The 20,350-nt window shown below is 40.0% G+C and overlaps 2 protein-coding genes across 2 annotated transcripts; one reads left to right on the top strand and one right to left on the bottom strand.

Annotated features, from left to right (window-relative positions):
- Positions 1-718: 718 nt before the first annotated feature.
- LOC117455974 (protein phosphatase PTC7 homolog) lies at positions 719-8,016 on the bottom strand. The gene is made up of 6 exons (XM_034095648.2): positions 7,409-8,016; positions 5,814-5,993; positions 4,656-4,854; positions 3,788-3,911; positions 3,543-3,672; positions 719-3,191 (listed from the first exon to the last, which is right to left on the bottom strand). Exons 1-6 carry the CDS (start codon positions 7,608-7,610, stop codon positions 3,133-3,135), a joined length of 894 nt encoding a protein of 297 aa, XP_033951539.1. The 5' UTR covers positions 7,611-8,016; the 3' UTR covers positions 719-3,132.
- A 3,824-nt stretch (positions 8,017-11,840) lies between these two features.
- On the top strand, positions 11,841-15,995 carry LOC117455940 (calcium-binding protein P-like). Its single transcript, XM_034095593.2, has 2 exons — positions 11,841-11,979; positions 12,492-15,995. Exon 2 carries the CDS (start codon positions 12,496-12,498, stop codon positions 13,864-13,866), a length of 1,371 nt encoding a protein of 456 aa, XP_033951484.1. The 5' UTR covers positions 11,841-11,979; positions 12,492-12,495; the 3' UTR covers positions 13,867-15,995.
- Positions 15,996-20,350: the final 4,355 nt, after the last annotated feature.

The raw sequence follows: 20,350 nt of genomic DNA, 5'->3' as shown, positions 1-20,350 counted from the left end.
CTTTGTTTTGTGATTTCAGGTTTGAGGTACTCAATCACACACTTTGTGGTATTTGAAGTATTGAAGTATTTCTTATTTAGAATTAGCATATTTTATTAGATAGGCCTGCATTTAAAAGTAGCTCTGTTCAAAATACTGTCACTCATGTAGATTTTCTTAACCAGTGAACCCGTATAAATAAGAAGATATGAGGAGCAGGAGAGAGGATATCCCCTTTAATGTATAAGTTGTTACTTTCAAGTATAGGCCTGCTTCAAAATACTTAAGCAGGATTTAGACTTTGGCCTTTATTGGTAGGCTCATAAAATAAGATAATATATTACTGTAATAATCTCAAGGAAAATTCTTGCTTGAAGATGAGAATTTAGTGCTAAAAAAACAGAGAAGAAGTATTCATAACACTATTGCCTAAACAAATAATAATTATATTGTACCCCGGAAGTATGTAGGCCTATGTTTTATGGGCATGTTTACACTTATTATATTATTCCTATTTTAATTTAACTATTAACTTACATTAAAGTAAATAGAAAGTACATGAAGAAGATGTAACCAAATGTATTAAAACCTTTCATATTTGCACCAACAGTAGGATGTACCAGAATAGTAGTAATAGAGAACATGGTTATTATTACATGTACTGGATGCACCTCTGTGAGCAGTACACCAGTATAAAAAGATGAAAGATGAAACAGCATCATAAAAAGACTTGAGCAGATTTAGTATAAATACTAGATTCTTTATTTAAATATTGTACATATTTAAAACATATTTACATAAATTAGACCTGCATTGTTACACTTGAGACATAGGAGTAGCTTTCATACACACAAACATTGCTTGCTAAAAAGAGGACAATCATACCATACAGACTGCAGAAGCACCTTTGAGAAAATCGTTACAGGAGAGAAAGACGGGGGCAGACACTCATTTACATCAAACAACGGGCGACATGACCAAGGACAAGACAAGCTTGCAATGACAGGAAAGGCCTCTTTATTACAGGTCTAGCTATTTGTTAAGGCTGAAACTGTGCTCACCCACGTACTGTTAGCTCTCAGCACTATTACCCTTCTCACCACCCCTCCTGCATATGAGTTGCATCTTTCTTTAAATATAGGTCTATCTTTGAATTAAATACAGGTTCAGAACCTTGACACATCAATTATAAGCCACCAAGACAACAACAGACAACTGTGTGAATTAACTTTGTTAAATGGTGCCAACAGCTGAGTCAGAAACCATGCAGAAAGAACAATGCAGACAAGCGAACAAATCATATTCTAATAATAATAATTATGTCCATTATGTGTATGCGTGAAGAAACACCACGTTATCTTTACAGCAGGGCTTACAGAGCAGTGTCATAATCACGTGTTTGTATATGGCTTTCCTTCTTTGGTTTCATAAACCTGTCTTACACTTTCTAGCAACCAGTCACTTACAACTTAAATCAAGATTATTGATTCTAATAAAACAACTTTAGGCATAGATCAATCATTTATAATGTTCCCATTGAACATTTCCACCCATACCAGCACTCAAGATTCAGAGCACAAGGAATTTACAGTATTGCTGTACGATGTTTGTATCAACAAAAGCGTGCGTGTCCTGTATGACATACACAAAGAAAACGTGTCTTTGGTGGCACCCGCTTATAAACTGTAAAGACATTGTCCAAACCACTTGAGCAAGCTGTTAGGCAAAAAGGGACAGACTGTGATGAAGATAACAGTTATCAATGTATTTGATGCAGCAAACACTTTCACACACACACTCATTACAATCATATAAATCGTGTCAGTCATACAGACATCAGAATTACAAAAGAGAAGCAGCAAACCAATGCAAAGGGAATTAAGGAGCAACAAAATGATACAAAACAAATAAACATACACATCCCTACATCAACGTGCACACCTGATTCTTGTTAAGATAGCTGAATCTGTCATTCACCACACGTCAGCAGTCACTCCAAACTAACTTTAAAAACTAAAGAACGTTACAAAAATACATATTTTCTCTTTAAACTCATGCCTGACCTATCATTGCAATTGTGAGCATTCCCAGATGCTAACTTTGCATTTGCGAGAAAACAAATATCAACATTAAATACACCAGAATAGCCATTAAAGGACTTCTCACATGTATACCTCACTCACACATTGCTGACATCCTTCCTATCACACAACTGCTGCAGCGATCAATCTCGGCAAAGATCCTCTTGTTCATTTCAGTGTGGGATTTATAAAGCTCACTTCGAGTTTAACATCTATACAAGGAAATATATTTATGAACCATTTTTTCATCATCCACAATAGTAACAAAATAGCTCTCTGCTGTAAAGCAAAGACAACAGAAAGGCCAGAACCAACCCCTAAAAACAAGAAAATATTTACAACTCATAAGGATGTGTGCGCACCGACAGATTCCCCAACGAACGGACAAAGAACTGATCAACTTAAACGTGTAAGCTCTAGCAGGTGTTGTGCGTTCCCTTTAAGAGGTTACTTTGATCCTAGCAGTTACTAGTTTGCTCTTCCATCGTACACACATACCCGAACCCATGAAAACAAAACTCTTAAATCTTTAATAATTCCCATCCATTCCAAACATCAGCTTCCTCAGTCCATATTTATGCTTTGTTTAAATACATTTACAACAATGAACAGATTATCAACTGGAAAAACAGAGACAGCTAGTCAACTCAACCATTTCTCTCTGAAACCGTGGCTTACTCCTCTTTAATATGACTTTTTATAAACAAGGGCTCCTCGGTTGTTAAGCGCTCAGTCAAACCGAACTGCCCTGGACTGTCTCTCAGTCACATCACCTCAGATGTGAGACACAGGAGACTGAACAGCTTGCCTCAACTCCTCCCGCATCATGATCAACATGAAAATGTCCTAGCAGCCTGCTTCGCTCTCAGCTGTTCAAGCACCAAACAAAAACAAGAGGAAGAAAGCCAAAAATGTACACGTGGACAGCGGCCCTGCAGTAAGGAGTGTGTGTCGTGATGGTGGGCCTCCCCTGTCAGCCCAGAGGATGCAGTGCATTTTTTTGGGAGGGCTGCAGGTGGAAGACTCAGGCAGGATGAGCCCCAGAAAAAGCGCTCACACACTCAGACACACTTTAGTCTGTATATTCAGCCACAACGGAGAGCAGCACCGTGATATCATCTGGCTTTCCTCCTGCAGAAAAATAAAACAAGGGTGTGAGAAACCATGCCAGTCGTAGAGTGTGTTTTTGTAAGGCTATTTAAGATAGATACATAAGGCTATTTAAGATACATTTCCCGTTTTATTTAGCTGTCGTCTGGAAAACTAGAGTCAAACTAGAGCCGTAAATGCAGCCTATTAACAACCCTTATATGTTACGTCTAAATATCAAAACAGCCCATTATTTTTAAAACTGAAATATTATTGAGGAAAGACAAAAAATGCATCCTCTCAAATGTTATTTTCCTTTAGTCTTAGTTTACATTGACTATTGCCTGAATGACATCATGTACCGCACAGAATGTGAAGCACAGTGTAACTTACCTCTCACGTTCAGGCCATTGTCACATGCAAACTGTGCAAAAGGGGACATATAGTTGGGGTCGTAGGCAAGGTCGTGAGCTTGCTTTGCAATGCTCTGTGCAGTCTGAAGGACGCTGTCATAGTTGGTAGCCTGAAAGGATCAGAAGTAAAAATGATTAAAATATAAAAGGCTTAAAATATGCCTGCGCTTATAACTACAACCGATGTGTGACAGCTTGAATAAACTGATAATCCAAAGGTCTTACCTTGAGTTTTTTGAGCTCCTGAAGAATCATGTAGTCTGGCATGTTGTCAAATAGACCGTCGGTCGCCGTCAGGATGATGTCACCGAGCTGCACGTCAAAGGAGGAGCTGTCAGCTGCTTCAGGACTAGTGGATACAATTTGGGCATGGACAGATCAGTCACGAGTGTAACGGGAGCATGTGGCGCTGAGCCGCTGTCAACAGTTTCCAAAATGGCAGTAAGTAGGTCAGAAGTCACTCAAAATCGAAATCTTGCCTTGTGCTTAAGGCGTCAAATAATTTACCTCTTTGCGCACTTCCATGTTGTGTATCTGTTCACTATCACGTGACCTAAACTGCTTGGTGTACTTTTTTAATAAGTTGTGGGCATAATACAGATGACGTTGGTTGACCTTTAAAGTCACTGAAATGTAAACCAAAACAACAAACTATAAACAGGAGGACACGAGACAATTTTCCATGCAGAGGATATAAGAATAAAGACCACGTAGTTCAATGCATAGCCTGGTTTTGCCAGGAGTGTAATGCCAAAGCAGGCCATGTTTATGCTGCAAACACCCTCTGAAAGTTCCTACAGCTGCTGTGGTTGTTGCCTGTGGAGGCTGCATGTTTTCAAAAATGTACTTATTTTACCTACCCAAATAATTCAATGTTGTTATATCCAATTTTCTTATTAGTCAAACAAATATGAGAAATAATGTTTTCAATAAATGATTTGCTTTGGCACATGCAGAGGTTCAAAGCTGAACAAGGAAGTAGCTCAGTATAACAAATGAAATTGTGTTGTAAAGCTTCTGTTTTTATGATTCTATTCTTTACATTTCATTCACACGTGCATTTCAATGATGTCTCAAACACAGATGTACTGACCTGTCACTGAGCACCACACCTTCTGCCCCAGGAGGAGCGATGGACAGCTGGAAGGGTGTGTTAAAATAATGCTGTTGTTCATCTGAGCGATGAACCACCTCTCCTCCCCGAACCACCAGAAAGCCTGAGTCACCGAGGTTACAAGTGTGTAGCCGGTGACTCCGTCGGTCCAGAACCACGATACAAGCTGTGCTGCTCCCTGAAAACAGACAACAGGAAAGCAACTATAAGATTGTGGATATACATGCAATAAAATACAATAAAATAAGACCAGTGATAAACACAGACAGACAGAAAGAAGCAACGGTTACATTTCTCAGTTTCCAGGGAGGCAGAATACTGTTAAACCAGTACACCACCGCCTCTGTGTGTACCTTCCTCATGAGTTTAAGGCTTCCACACTGGGAGGTTGAGATTAGTATGCAATTCACAAGTGAAAAAAACAAACACTAAGGGCTATGGTCCGTGTCCCAGTTACCTAGTGACTGCAGATAAAGTAACCTTGAGCAGCAAAGGTCATGTACAGACCCTGGACATTTCCAAATATAAAAGTAGACCATTTGACAACCATCGTGAAAAGCTGGTCACATGTTTGAAATGTGCACAGTTAACAGCCTCACTGCAGTGTCAGTTACAGATAGATTCCCGACCTTTTAAAGCTCTGCTCTGCGACTAAATGTTCCCCCCTGCGTAAAGGCTGTTCGGCCCCATGAGGTCACTGAGCCTCACATTCCAAGTGGCAGCATAACGCAAAATAAGTTAATTAAAAAGTGAGTTAGATACCTTACATGTATTTACATCTGTAAGGATGGAGTCAATGAGAACTGAAGTTGTGTGCCTAAATCATATTTATTTTTTCTAAATGGCACAATAATTGCCCATCTTAATAATTCTGTAATCATTTAATGCATTTTTTCTGCCAGACCGGAGAAAGACATTTGACATACAATTCAAATGGAGATATGTTCTTTCATGTCTTAGTACTTAGATGTAATAGATACTGAGCAAGGCCGCCACTCACAGTCTGCCTCATCCTGCAGCTTTGATATGCCTTTGATAGGCTGCACACATAAGAATCATGACTCACTCTACCACTTAATGAGTGTGTGCATTCATGATGTATCACCAGTGTGTGGTTATGAGCCTGTGTGTACTCACCTAGCAAGGGAACTTTGTTCTGCAGAAGCTCAAAGTATCCCGAGGTGAGGATACCCACTGGGCTGCTGGGAGTGAAGCGTCCCTCCTTGACCAGTCGCTCACAAGTTCTCATTAATGTGGCAGAGAACTGAGACGGGTCGACCCCGTAGTCACGCCAACCACCTACGCCATCTGCAACACCTGATGGACAAAATGGGGAAATAACACTTTAATCTTGTTGTTGTTGATTTGGTGCTTAACCATCCCACCACCATTTGTGTCATACTGAGTGATGATGACAATGACTACTAATACACTGAAGAGCTGAAACCACAACATCTAAATAATTTCGATTAACAAATAACTAAAATAATTGTTAGAAGGAAAGGGCAAAAATACAATATAATAATGTATTGTCTTCCAATTACTTAATATTTTGAGAAATTGTTTTGCAACCTTCAACACCTTTTTAATTTCTTCTTAGATTAATCAAATGCCAGATTGGAACAGAAAGGAATGTGTAAGGGCAATTAATCAAACGAGGTAGACGATACTAGGAATTCACAAGGATCATATTGGATGACTTAAATACAGTATATGTTTAGTACTTTAAGTTCCAAAGCAATAACAAAAGTGGAAAGAACGAACAGTCCTCGATTAAAATGCAGCTCTGCAACACCCAAACAAATTATTGTGTACTTCTAAAAATGGTAACCCCCACCCCGGACCACTTCAGGAGTTTACTACAGATTTAACTACCATGCCAGCCCTGCTGGGGTTTTGTTTCTAAAGAGTCGGCTGATAGTACTTAACACCACAAGCTTAACGTTTAGGACTACACAATGCTTTAAACTGTTAAACATGTTGTTTAGGTGTCGACAAAGCCATGTGATTGAGCAAGTATTTCGCTGTGTTTATTCTCCTTTCACCTGGGCTATGAGGACAAAGCAAAATACCCTCAGCTGAAGCTAGCATGCTACTGATGCTAATAACAACATGGCTGCCTCCATGCTCAACCATTCTGACCTTTGCAAGACATTGTGGTGTTAAGTCTGAGACATTAAAATAACGGTGTTTTCACTCCTCTACACCTTTAATGAAGCGTATCTATGTCTCCTAATTCGATGCGTCTGATATTGTAAAGTACCGCCGCGAATGATCCAATTGAAGCCCATCTAGGTGAAAGGTCATCCGGGCTTTTTCTTAAAAACTACGCATTAACGTCACATAAACGCAGTTTGTGAATAAAGAAATATGACTTCACCTGCGTAGGTCTTATGTGACAATTGTTTGCACGTTAACTTAACACAGCTAACACAACAGTAGCAATGGGGAGGAAGTTATGGCTGTGTTTTTGGAGGGGGTGGGGGTCGTATTATGATCTGAGGAATCGCTTCACGTGCAGGCTAGCTTCACTGAAGGTCACCTGAGCAAAGAGGGTGTCTGATACAATACAGCTTTATTTGTAAAGCACTGTAAAACCTCCAGACCAGAAGTGATGTACAGAGAAATAAAAAACACAAAACATAATATAAGTAAAAATACAAATACATGCTAAGATGCATTGCAACACTTTTAGTGCGTGTACGTTTGAATGTGTATGTTGTTTGCCTTACCTAAGACATCGGCGTTCTTGTTGTGCGCAATGAAGCAGGCATCGTCTCCGTAGCACATCCCTTTCTTCAGGATCCCCTTACGAAAGTCTTTACCGAAGCCATAACTGGCGGAGATCAGGCTGTAGTCCCGAGTGTCCGCCTGAGACAGTCCGCCCAGGACAGCCCTGGCTACCAGTCTGCCATAAGACAGTACGGATAACATCCCCCAGCAAGCACCAAGTCCGTCTTGTTTTGAGCACAAACACGCAGTCTTCTCTCTCTCTGTACCCGGCCCGGGCCGCCTGCTGCTCGGCTACTTCTTCTGATCAATCCCCGGCTGGCTGTCTCTCTTCAAGCGTCCATTCGTTGCCACTCGCCCCTTCAGTGAATTGGTAACGTACCTCCCGCAGTTGCTATCTCTACTTAACAACCACCGTCTGCCCGGATTAGTTACGTTTCAGTAAATGTCTCAGGTGTATATTTCCATGGACGCAGTTCCTCCGCTGGGCTCTCTTCTTACCGACATGTTTCCACTGGGTATCGGAGGAAGCTGCGAGTACAAACCGGTGCTTGACCGTTTACAACATTGACGTCACGACACCCCGGCGTTAGCCAATGACAGAGCATCCAGACAGAACTGCGGTTACTGCGAAGGCTTCAGGTGTGCACTTGTTCTGTGTATCTGGACGTAACGGTGGACGTTCGCTGTTATTTTGATGACCAAAAGTGTTATATAATACGGTTATTATATCTTTGAGATGTTAATGATACTAAATGTAACTACCTTCTTATCAGACAGAAGTAGACCAATGACTAGACCACAGTGGGTTATTTTTTTAACAATTCATTGTTGGGTACATAAAAGGATCTTTCACAAATACACAATTGTATTGTTTGTACACACAAATAAGTGTGGGCCTATATCATTATTGGAGTTGATAACGCCATATCAACCTGTTGTTGCTGTGATGGACACAACAGAAAGCTATTTTATTTTATGTATTATGTTTTTGTTCCCTCCTGGCCAGTTTTTATTTGTACTTATGGTTTTATTGTATCTATTAATTTATGTTGTGCCTAATTTTACAGGTAATACACTAGTTGAATTAGGAAGATGCATTTCTAAACACTTGAAGTGAATAATGCCTGCTGCCTTGGTTAGCCTTAGTTTACTTTTCTTTATTAAGAGATACAAAATTGTTACTGCATTTTGACTTCACTTTCTGTCATTGTGGGACAATGTGGGACACCCTCTCAACAGCACCCCCCCCCCCCCCCCCCCGCCCCGCCCCCCCCCCCCCCCCACATAGAGGGTGTCCCACATTGTTCCACACAAACATACTCCTTGTCCCACATTTGGTTTGTTGGGACCTGGTCACCCTAGTCATTCCAGAATTGGAGGACAATTTAGACACCAACATTTTTGAAAAATTAACCTTTTATTTTATAATTTGTTGTTATGTATTTAGGAAAAACAGATAATAAACCATCCAAAAAGTGATTTGCCCAGCTAAGGCATCAAATGTACACTTTGTATTAGATGTTTTATTTGTTGTGTGCCATGCTTTGTGCAACCCTGTTACAAATACTCATTAAGCAGAAAAAAGTGTTGACAAAACTATTCTTCAATTAATTCTTTACTATTAAGTAAAGAAAGTCACATTTACATTAAATACTCATGTAGTTTTTTTGGATAAAACTGGTTACATTTTATTATTTTAATAGAAAATGATAACAGGGTTGAAATAGAGTAACAGGGTTGCGTATAAGTAACAGGGTTGAATGGCTACATTACTTTTGATTGTAGATAATGACACATGTGACGAATAAATACTCATGACAACCGACGAATTAACCCTGTTACTCTAATTATAGTAACGGTTGCAAGTAACAGGGTTGCAAATCAATGCTAATTTTAGCTTTTATCGGAGGAATTAATGCTAGCTGCACAATGTAATGCTATTGTCAAGGGATGGACACACTTAGATATTTAACTACAGAAAGATACATTTGAAATTAATTTGTTTTAGTCTCATAATTTGAGTAACAGGTTTGCGTTTGTATGAGTGCCACACTCCTTTAAGAGTGACAAGATTGGAAATATATAAAAAAATACTTGGGAGGAGAGGACTTAGTTTTGGTCTACCCATGGTAGTAGCACATTGCTGATGTCCTTTCCACTTAGTCATGTGACAAACAGTTTTTTCACTTCCTCTGCCAAGCTAAAAAGGTTTCGTTAACAGGGTTGCGCGCATGTTGTGGGACACACTTTCAGTGTAAAATTACTGTTATTTAAAATGTGTTTATGATTTAATAATTTTATATATTATTTATATATTATATTTTATATAATTTATTTTATTTTATATCAGATAATATAAGAGACATATATATCAATAGAATAATACCAACACAAGTAAATAAAACCCCTAAATGTTATATTTTACATGCAAGTTGGTCTCCAAGAAGCTGGGACAAGAGAAAAAGGCAATTTTAGGGGATGTTCGAGAGATATTTGATATTTTAAATAATATTTTGAAACAATTTTTTCTACAACTTTATATGTATCTTGTCTCAACTTTCAAGACAAGTATATTTAACACAACAAGTGCATGTTTTAGATTTTTGGGCATGGCTTATTTGATTTTTTATGTGTGGGACATGAAATGTGAGAGACAGCAAGCGCATTTCGTGGCATCTGCAGGCAGTGGCAAGTACTTCCGGCATATGCCACAGATGCCACAACTTGCCGAGGCATCTGCCGCTGCTGAACGGGAGTTGGCACAAGATGCCAGAGATGCATGACTTTATCGAACTGATCTGTACACAGGACTGATGATCTGTACACAGGGTTGGGTTGTAACCATAGGTTGTATACAGTCTATGGTTGTAACGGAATACATGTAACGGCATTACGTAATCAGAATACAAAAATCAAGTTCCAAGTTTTCAAGCTCGCGTTACATTTGAAAACAACTAATCCGAATACAGTTACTTTCGTAAACCTGAAGTTGTTAGGGAAATAATTATCTCAGACTCCTAGATGTGACATACAGGACCAACCTTGACGTCTATTTATGTCCTTTAAGGACACAGGCTGCTTCAGCCAATAATGTTATTGTTCCTGTCCTTTAAGGACACAGGCTGCTTCAGCCAATAATGTTATTGTTCCCATTCTGTGACCGGTCAATACTAGGTCACAGATGGTCTTTGTTGTGGGTGCACTGGGACACTTCCTTCTTTGTTGTTTGTGGACTCCAGGGTATGACATATTCGAGGCCATAAGTGGCGGACGCAGGTAACTCAGTGTGCCCAAACTGTCTAAAGCTATCTTATCAAAACATGTTGATTCCTCTCTTTTGAAACCAGTTAAATGGGCTAGCAAGAGAGAGGCGCTCCAGAATTGACGTGGCAACCACCCGTGCAGTCAGACCGTGACTGTGTGACTTGTGATGTGAATTCTCCGGCCGTAACTCCAAATAAACCTCCAGTGTTTGACATCGAAGCTCCTGCTCTACCCTGTCTCCACCCTGTCTCCTTCCTGAGTCGGTGACTCCCACTGCATTTCTACACAGAAGTTTCCATAACAATTACAAAAATCAAGTTCCAAGTTTTCAAGCTCGCGTTACATTTGAAAAACAACTAATCCGAATACAGTTACTTTCGTAAACCTGAAGTGAATACTTATTGGAATTATTGGTGGAAAATTTTCCTCACAAAATGTATCCTAATATTCATTACCGACAGAACTGTGTGCACAGTGAAATGTCCTCCAATTCTGGAATGACCTAATAATGATTAAATAACAGTAGTTTTGTCTACATTTTTTAGTACTAAAAAAATAGAGACAAAACTACTGTTATTTAATAATTATTAGTAAAGAAAAAATTAGCAGGGATATTTCTATTGTAAAACATATAACAAAACATTATAGTTAAATAAAACACATCTTTTCAGAATACTATGTTAATTCCAACACAAATATAACATTATTTAAGAATAATGTATTTTTCTTGGAAATCCCTGAAATGAGTAAAACAAACATGCAAACTTACACAATAAGGAGAACAAAATGGGGTATAACGGTATCTATTGCACGTCTGTCCGTCCTGGGAGAGGGATCCCTCCTCTGTTGCTCTCCCTGAGGTTTCTCCCATTTTTCCCTTTAAACTGGGTTTTCTTTGGAAGTTTTTCCTTGTACGATGTGAGGGTCTAAGGACAGAGGGTGTCGTATTGTCATACTGATATTCTGTACACACTGTGAAGACCACTGAGACAAATGTAACATTTGTGATATTGGGCTATATAAATAAACATTGATTGATTGATATAATCGATCAGTTAGTCACTGAAAGTAAAACATATCGGAAATTATGAATCTTGTTTTTTTTGTCTCATGATGATCATTGCGTCACAGCGAACTGTCACCGCCTCTATTGCCTCCAGGCTGCTTGCAGTACATCAAAACGAGCGCACCCAAACTAGGCAAAGCCACCCTTTTAGCCAGAGCTACGGAGCCGAGCAAGCGAGAGGACAACAACGTATTTCCACCAAATTAATATCCAAACCCACAAGAAAACCATTGGATCAGGGTAAGAAATACTTAATTAATAGAATACTCCATTAAAATGTTATTGAGACCTTTGTTGGTAGGCTGGATGGGATAAAAAGCGCCTGTATTATGACATGATGCAGCGTCAGTGGTCGTGTTTGAGCTAAAGGGCAGCTTGTTAATTATGCAATGTTTGACTGTTTGAAAAATACAAACATTGTTTGCTCATAGTGGTTATGCGTGACATATTGATTGAATTGATTTAGGCCTATTTCTTTATAGACATAATTTGATAAAAATGGGTGCTCCGCTTGAATGTCTTTGAAATTACGGTCTACTCTCAATTTCAGTGTAATAGGACTATCTTGTAATAAGAAAATATATATGTGTTTAGCCTATATAAATAAATCCTGTGTGGCTCTCAATGATAATTAAAAGAAATTCCTGGGCTATTTTACGTGTCATCCTGAAGTTGAACAGAGAAAGCGATGTTGTTTTCTCAATGCTTGATTATTTTTACGATCATTTCCGTAAAACACTTTTTCTCTTTAGGTCCATGATGGGAAGGTTGTGTGAGGTCGCTCTTCTGTCCCTTGTTGTTGTGTTTCTTCTAAACACTGAATCAACATGGGCTAAAAGGGGAAGCAGCAGCAGTGGAAGAAAAACGTCATCCACAAAAACACAATCTAAGCCACCATCTCAGCCAGCAAATTACCCTCGGCAGCCCCAGATTCCAAATAGAAACAGCAACCCATATCCTGCTGGCGGAAGTTTTCCAGGAGCGGCCAAACCTAATCCAGCAGGAGTTCCCAGGCAAAACCCCCCAAATTATCCAGCAGTCGGTAGTAACCCAAACCAGCAGCCTGGTAGAGCCAATCCTGGTGGTTATCCAAACCAGAACCCAGCAGGTGGATATCCAGCTGGAGGTAATTATCCAGGCGCTGGGGGGTATCCCAACCAAAACCCAGCAAGAGGTTATCCAAATCAGAATCCAGCTGCAGGAGGCCAATATCCAGGCAGAGCTGGCAACCCTGCAGGAGGATATCCTAACCAGCAGTATCCAGCTGCAGGAGGGTACCCAGTCCGAGGAGGAAATACAGGACAGGGTTATGGTCAGCCTCCTCCATATCCAGGTGGTGGTTATGGAGGCGGTGGTTATGGAGGCGGTGGTTATGGAGGCGGTGGTTATGGAGGCGGTGGTTATGGAGGCGGTGGTTACCCAGGTGGAGCAGTCGGCGGTTACACCAACTGGAACCCAAATAATAAGATCCTCAGTCCCCGCTACGGTGGAGGAGGATACGGTGGAGGATATGGTGGTGGTGGTGGAGGATACGGTGGTGGGATGGGAGGCTCTCCTTTCTCCCGCTCTGTGAGTAATATGGGTTACCAGCCCCAATCTTCAGGTTTTGCCAAAAAAGCCATGATGGCGGCAGGCGTTGGTGCTGTGGCTGGAATGGCCGTTGGATATGGATTAGGGCGTTTCCCACGACCCCACTTCAATTTCCGCAACCCTGAAGAAGAGCAACACTACAACAGCTACATGTACCGCAAGTATGGCACAAAATCCACCGACGAAAAAGATTACGGCCGTGATTATGAGTACAAGCTTCCTCCACGCGCCGAGTCTTACGACAAGTTCATGGAGAGCTGCATGAATAAGACTGATCTTCTTAAAGACCAGGAAGGCGACCAGGATGATGGAGACACCGTCGGCATTGAGGAGATTGGATACCCAGCCCTAGTTGACCAGATGAAGTCCAGGCGATGTGTTGAGAAGTACATGGAGTACTCTGAGCGCTTCCTGCAGGAACGAAAAAGAGCAGATCAGAGAATGTCAGAAAATAACAGCAGCCCTCCGAGCTTCGGGATGTTTCAACTTTTCACATCCCTCCTGATGCTTCTTTCCAGCATGCTCTTACTCCAGTGAGAACCATTAGTGTTTTTGTTTCCATACCACAAATGGATTTCTACGTCCTCCATTAAATCTGCACGTCAACACTTATGGATATCTTCCGGTCACATTTAGTCAATCCTCTATTATCCTCTATATGTGTATATAACCAAGTCAGTTATAAGAAGCAGCTATCAGTTTAAACTTCTACAGTTCGATCATTAGTTGTGTGTTGTACAAGCTGCACATTTGTTTCTTGTCAATTCTCTCATGAAATAGTCTTGCATCTCTTTTTATTTTGCACTTTTGTACTCTACATTATTGCACAGATCAGTTTTTGTGACGATGTATTGTGACATCCTTTTTAATGCTACTGTATAAGATAGGAATATGACACTAAGGGTTTAAATTAGGTACACAAACATGCAACTAACATCATTCCACCATTCATACTTTTTTATTATCATACTGGGCAACTGGACAGACTGACATTTCAATTGGTTAAAATGCTTAATCAAAGGAAAATGTGTTTTCATGAAATATATAAATGAATGTTTAAGCCAGGGTTAACTAACTTGTACAAGCTGTGTTTTCAAAGTAGATGTTCTCATTGTCATTGCAATGTGCTGGGGAGTTGATCACTTCCAAATAATGTAAGTTTGATAATGGGAACAAACAGAGATAAATTATTCAGCTTTTTTTTTTAAAAGCCCAAAATAATTTATGTTATACCAGAAAGGAGAAATAAATGTGTTGTAATGGACAGTGAGATGCATTTAAATGTCATAAAATAAGGAATGGGACATTTTGATTGGCCCTAATTGTGTTTGCAAATGAAATCAAGCTTCCCTTATGAACACGAAATTCTGTTAACCATAATGGAAATGTTGAAGTGCATTTCCGTTTAGATAAATGGCTTCCCATTACAAACTCACATTTGGGCAGTCAGTGCAAGACTGAAGATGTCCCAAAAGCAAAGCCCCACCCTTCTCAGGAACATAAAACCTACAAATTGCTTCTGTGTTGCCTGTAAATTCATGTACTGCATGTTTTAGCCCTAGGCAGTTAGTGAGCATGAATCTTTCAATGTGCAGCCATTAGCGGTGAAGTGATGTGGCTTTTTGTCTGCAGCCGTCGAGATCAATTTGTTGATCATTGAGCCTGATGCTTTAAAACTGTGCCGTACATGCTGGGATTTGAGGTTTCGGACAGATAATGTCTACAACAATTCAATACGTTCATCATCAATTCTGCCATCAAAGAACTAAGCTTTTATATATGTAACCCTGCTCATTATACACAGTCTATTCCCGTTGTTTGAATTTGGGATTTCCACGTTTCCAGGCTATCCATCTTCCCGCATTATAACAGTCACATTTTGGGTGTTGGCAGATCTGTAAATAACTAAATTATTGAATTATTGAGTTGAATTTTCACAAATTAAAGCTTCCCCTGGCTTTTTATGATCTTTGACTCCAGGAATTAAACTTCTGCTCTGATTTTGCTCCCACTGTAAGTTTGTGTATTAGAAATGTCTCTTACTGTCCCAGTTTGTTTGATTACATCTGACAGTTTTAAATATTTCTGGTTTCTTGGTTTTATAATGCACTTTGTGATTATGTTTCAAAAGATTGTACTGTAAATTAAGTTTGCAGGATTAGGAAGGGAGTTTCAACCAAGTAAATGTTCAGTTTATGGACAAAACTGTCCCTGTACAGTTCAGAGTATGACAGTACTGTGTTCTGTCTGTTATTGGTATGTTAATCACGCTATGTTTAGTGTGTAGTAACCAAGAAAAGGAATTAAATACTGTCCAAATGTTGAATCTGGAAGTGATATGCACTGTTGTATTGTGATTTATTTGTATTGTTTTGATCTCAGTTAGTTACTTATCATACTGCTTTTTTCCTTTTCTTGATTCTAGCCATGTTGATTATAAATGAATTTAACATGTTCATACTGTCTCTAGACTGTAGAATATCTGTAAAGTGCACTTATTCCACTTAGGTTTAGATGTTCTGTAACTGCGTCACGGAGCTCACAGGGAGTGCAGAGATCTAAATCTCCCAGTTTTGACTTGCAGTTGTTAACGCTTTGGATTACTAATATGATTTAATATTGTTTGTCATGGATGTTTGTGTTAAATAAAATAAGTAACAAACTAAGGGTCTTTATGTGTTAACGATATACCGTCACCCTGTCACATAACAATATCCTCTAACTAATTTAATATTAAATCATAACATCAAAGCATAGAAAACGAAACAGGGATTAACTAATTATATTTTGTAACCAGTAGTTATTCGCAGTCCAGCTCTATTATAATAAGGCAAATATTTGTAATGCATGATTTATATGTTCTGTAAATGGAAAAAAGTTCAAAACAGCTGCAACAACTAGTCGCTATTCGGAAAGGTTAGATGAAGTTGTTATAATTACCATATAAAAGCTTATTCTACTCGGTCCCAAGTTATGTACTAAGAGATTGTTGGATGGCTTAAAAGTAGTCAAAGCGTGTGAGCGAGTAATCATCCTGGAATCAGGCTGTAAAATATAACATTACAATTAGGTTGCTAAAGCCTCAGGGACCTTAGCAACCTCATTTGACTAGAAAAGAATATTGCACAAAGAAGAATATTGTTTAAAATAGCTTTTATTTCATTTGGTTTAATGACTGAATGCTTTTCCTGTGATTGGACGTTGCTCAAAAGTCCCTGATCCAGGCTGCTATCAGGAAGGACAACACATTCCCAAGTGTGAGGCAGATGTTAGTAGTAGGAGCGGGGGCAGCTGACTTAACAAAGGCTCTCCAGAGGGAATGGTTGTGAAATCTCTGGTTTTCGTTGTGATGAGGCCGCTGATCATGCTCGGAAGAGGAGGTCTTGTGGCCATGATGTTTCCCAGATCCGTGTTTTCCTTTACCAAAGAACCCCAGTCCGGTGCCGGTGCCTCCCAGCATCCCGGCTGCTGCTGCTGCTCCCGCCCACTTCAGGCCCTTCTTGGAGAGGCTTTTACTTGGAGAGGAAGGCGCTTTATCATCATCATCATCATCACCTTTTCCACGACCCTTAGAGCCACGCTTACTGTTCACACCTGGGCACAGAGCTGCAGTGAGCAACAGCAAAACCCACAGCGAGAGAAGCTTCTGCTGGCCAATCATTACTGAAGACCTAAACAAATAAAAGAGTGGCAGGTGATTGGAGCCTGATCAAATACAAATCCATATTGCTGTGTTTGTGTTTTTGCATAGGTTATTTATTCCTTTCTTTGAGAGACAAAGAGACTATTGTTAAGTCTGTTGGCTGACGTCCAGACCAGCTTTTGATTGAGCTGGTTGCACATCAAAAGTCACATGCTCACCAGCACTAACACAACAGACATCCAGAACCATCCACATGCTCTGTCAACACTGGGCTCAGTGGGCATTATGTGTGTGTGATGCATATTTCTCTCCTTTCCACGATGAATAGGTTTTTACGGTCTCAGATAAACATTGCAGGAGATAGTGTTGTATCAAAGTGGATATGCCACTCCATGTATCATGCCAATGCACCTGGAGGAGATCATTGACATCTTAAGTCACACAGGTAAAATGTAGTGATACTATCCACTTTGATGTTAATTAAAAACAATAAATAATGAACTTACCTTTCTGTTTGGAGGCAGTGATGTTGGAGCGGCAGTCCTTTTTCAAACCACAACACTTGCCACACAGAAGAGCAGCATTTTGGTGTCAGTATCATTTCTAAACAAACATCTACTCCACAGAGCAACACAGCTCCTCCCCAAAACAAACCACGCTTTGCCATTGGTCCAAGATCAATAATACAGTACAGGTTGAATGGTTTTAGCTGATGGTGGCAGTTCACATACAGTTGCAACACCTAGTCTTCTCCCATTATCCTCCAAATGCAAAGGCTGATGCCAAAACGAAACAATGATATTACAAAAAATGCCCCAAAGGGCTGTACAAAATACAAATAAAATACAAATATCATAGCACAAAAATGATAAAAACATTATGAACAACTTCATGTGTATGTAAAATAGAACAGAAGTGCTAATGAAGATGGAAACTATGGTGATGGAAACTAGGGGACAAGGAAGACAGATAAGAAGAGATGTGTTTTGAGTTTTCTTTTTATTAAAGGAATCAACGGAATTAGCTTCTCGGATCTGAATGGGAAGACGTTCCAAAAGAGAGGTGCTCGGAAGGAAAAGGCTCTGCCACCTGAGGAATTGTGAATTCTGGGGATGGAAAGGAGACTGGGATTTTGGGATCGTGGGAGCCTGGTAGATAGAGGCGGGGTGATGATAAATAGGGAGTTGCTAGTCCATGTAAGATTTTAAAGGTTAACAGTAAAATCTTGAAGTCTGATCTTATGTGAATCAGGAGCCAATGCAATGAAATGAGAACAGGGGTGATATGATCGACCAAAGACACTGATATTACTGTCTGTACTGAATACTTTTCTACCATGGTTCTGTGTGTTTGGATTTTCTTTTATATATTAAAATCAGACATGTTTACACCTGCACGAGTTTAATGCTCAGATTTTCTTGAGTGAATAAACCTGTACCTCATAAACCTGACTGGACTTGCAGCTGGATTAACTTCACAGGAAGAAAGCATAGTAGCAGGGCCGGCCCTAGACTTTTGGGGGCCCTAAACGAGCTTTGGCTTGGGGGCCCCCCTCACTCTAGCGCGTTCACACTACACATAACACGGAACCAACTTTTGTCTTACTATGTTAGCATAAGCACACATATTGTATAAATAAGCATGTAAACACCGTGGACCTAACCTCCTCTCACGCTCCCCCGGGAAGATTTTTTTTTTAAATATTGAATTTAAAAGCATCAATATGGTGCACTTTGAGAGCAAATTGAAGAGATCTATGGATACATCTCTCAACACCCATATGAAACAGAACTGTAAACAGATGTTTATTTATGGATATTTTACAAATAACTTAAACTGTATTCTTGTTTTGTCATATAGTATTTCATAACTGTTTATTCTCTCTGGCTGTCCATCTCATAATGTTCACATAGAAACTAGCTGTCAATAGGAATATCATTCAGAAGAATTATAATTTCTTGCAAAAATCTGTCACAAAAAGAGGTTGCACATTTAAATTCAGGTGTTGTTATGGCAACGTCAGTGGCCAAACAGCCACATGTACTGCTGCAAATACGTTCAAACATGCTGTTGACACGTAAAGCAGTGGTAACTATGCCACCATTTCAGCTGACTTTTTCTCAGAAATACTGTCACATAATATCCATATATTTCAGTGCTAGGTTGACTTAACTATATGAAACACTTTAACTGACAGGACTCCGGATCAACTGTGTACTGTAAGGTAGCTTCTAGCTTCATGTCGAACAGTAAGTCAACATTTCCCAGAGACCTTTCTTTGAAATCACCAGGTCACGCTAAAAAACATCACATTTAGATTGTATGACAAAGTGTTTATTTAATATATCTGGGTAGCTATAGCTACTTGCTAACGGTTTAGCTTACCCACGCGATTCAAAGTAACGTCAACGTAGCTGTAATTTATGCTTTGCTTACATGTTTGCATAACTTGGAAGTTTACTGACATTTACATACCTTGTTCACCTGGCTCGAGTGGTGGCTCTGGGGTTGTTGTGTGAGCCACCACTTGAGAATTGTCGTCTTTTTTAAGAAAATGTTTTCGTATGTCCATCTTCAAAAACTGTGAGTCCGACTGACAGTTTATTTTAAACATTATCACCGCTCACAGGATAGGTTCCTGTCAGCCAATAAGACAGATGTTTGTTTCCATTCAACTCTCTGGTTGGTCTGGTGTCTTGCCTCTGTTGCATTCACTGAACACGGGAAATTGCAATCCTGCCGTCCTCTCTTGTGTCATGATGAGGTTCAGGTAAAGCACGGTTAATGTATTAATATTGTTGACTCAATAATATAATGCATGACTTTGAGAGTAGGCAATCTAGGTATATTAACACAATTATTTAAACATACTTATCACGGCGACGGTGTACTGAGATTATTATTTTCTTTTCATTTTTTCTTCTTCATTTTTTTCATTTTTGCTAGGGGGCCCCTTACGGCCCGTCCACACAGCGGCGTGCGTTGAAGCTTCCAACGCTTCTGCCCATTCACTTTTAATGGGGTGACGTCACTTTTAGCCGAACTGCATCATGGGAAGCGACGCGGAGCGTTGCTGGCGTGGCTCGCTGCAAAAGTTGAGCAATGTTCAACTTTTGACGCCTCGGCAGAAGCGTCAGCCAATCGAATCATATGCCAGTACAAGCTCTAGCCAATCAAACCGCTGCTTGTGTGTCAGGGGCGGGAGATTCATGTGATTGGTTGTTGGTCGAGTGTCAGACACGCCCGCCGGCAAGCGTCAACACACGCCGCTGTGTGGACGGGCCGTTAGTGGCTGTGGGGCCCTAAGCGGCCGCTTCTGTCGCTTAATGGGCCGGGCCGGCTCTGCATAGTAGTGTTTGATATTAGGACAGTGAATCA

This window comes from Pseudochaenichthys georgianus, chromosome 12 (assembly GCF_902827115.2).
Source record: "Pseudochaenichthys georgianus chromosome 12, fPseGeo1.2, whole genome shotgun sequence".
NCBI classification, from domain to species: Eukaryota; Metazoa; Chordata; class Actinopteri; order Perciformes; family Channichthyidae; genus Pseudochaenichthys; species Pseudochaenichthys georgianus.
This window is presented reverse-complemented; position numbering and strand designations above follow the sequence as displayed.

Bases quoted from the DNA above. Each gene is read 5' to 3' on its own strand.
- LOC117455974 (XM_034095648.2), bottom strand. From the start codon at position 7,610: ATGTTATCCGTACTGTCTTATGGCAGACTGGTAGCCAGGGCTGTCCTG. The intron at 3,912-4,655 runs GTCAGTACATCT...TGTATCCACTAG, and splicing joins GGTGTGGTGCTCAGTGACAG to TCCTGAAGCAGCTGACAGCT. The intron at 3,192-3,542 runs GTAAGTTACACT...ATTTTTCTGCAG, and splicing joins CAATGGCCTGAACGTGAGAG to GAGGAAAGCCAGATGATATC.
- LOC117455940 (XM_034095593.2), top strand. From the start codon at position 12,496: ATGATGGGAAGGTTGTGTGAGGTCGCTCTTCTGTCCCTTGTTGTTGTG.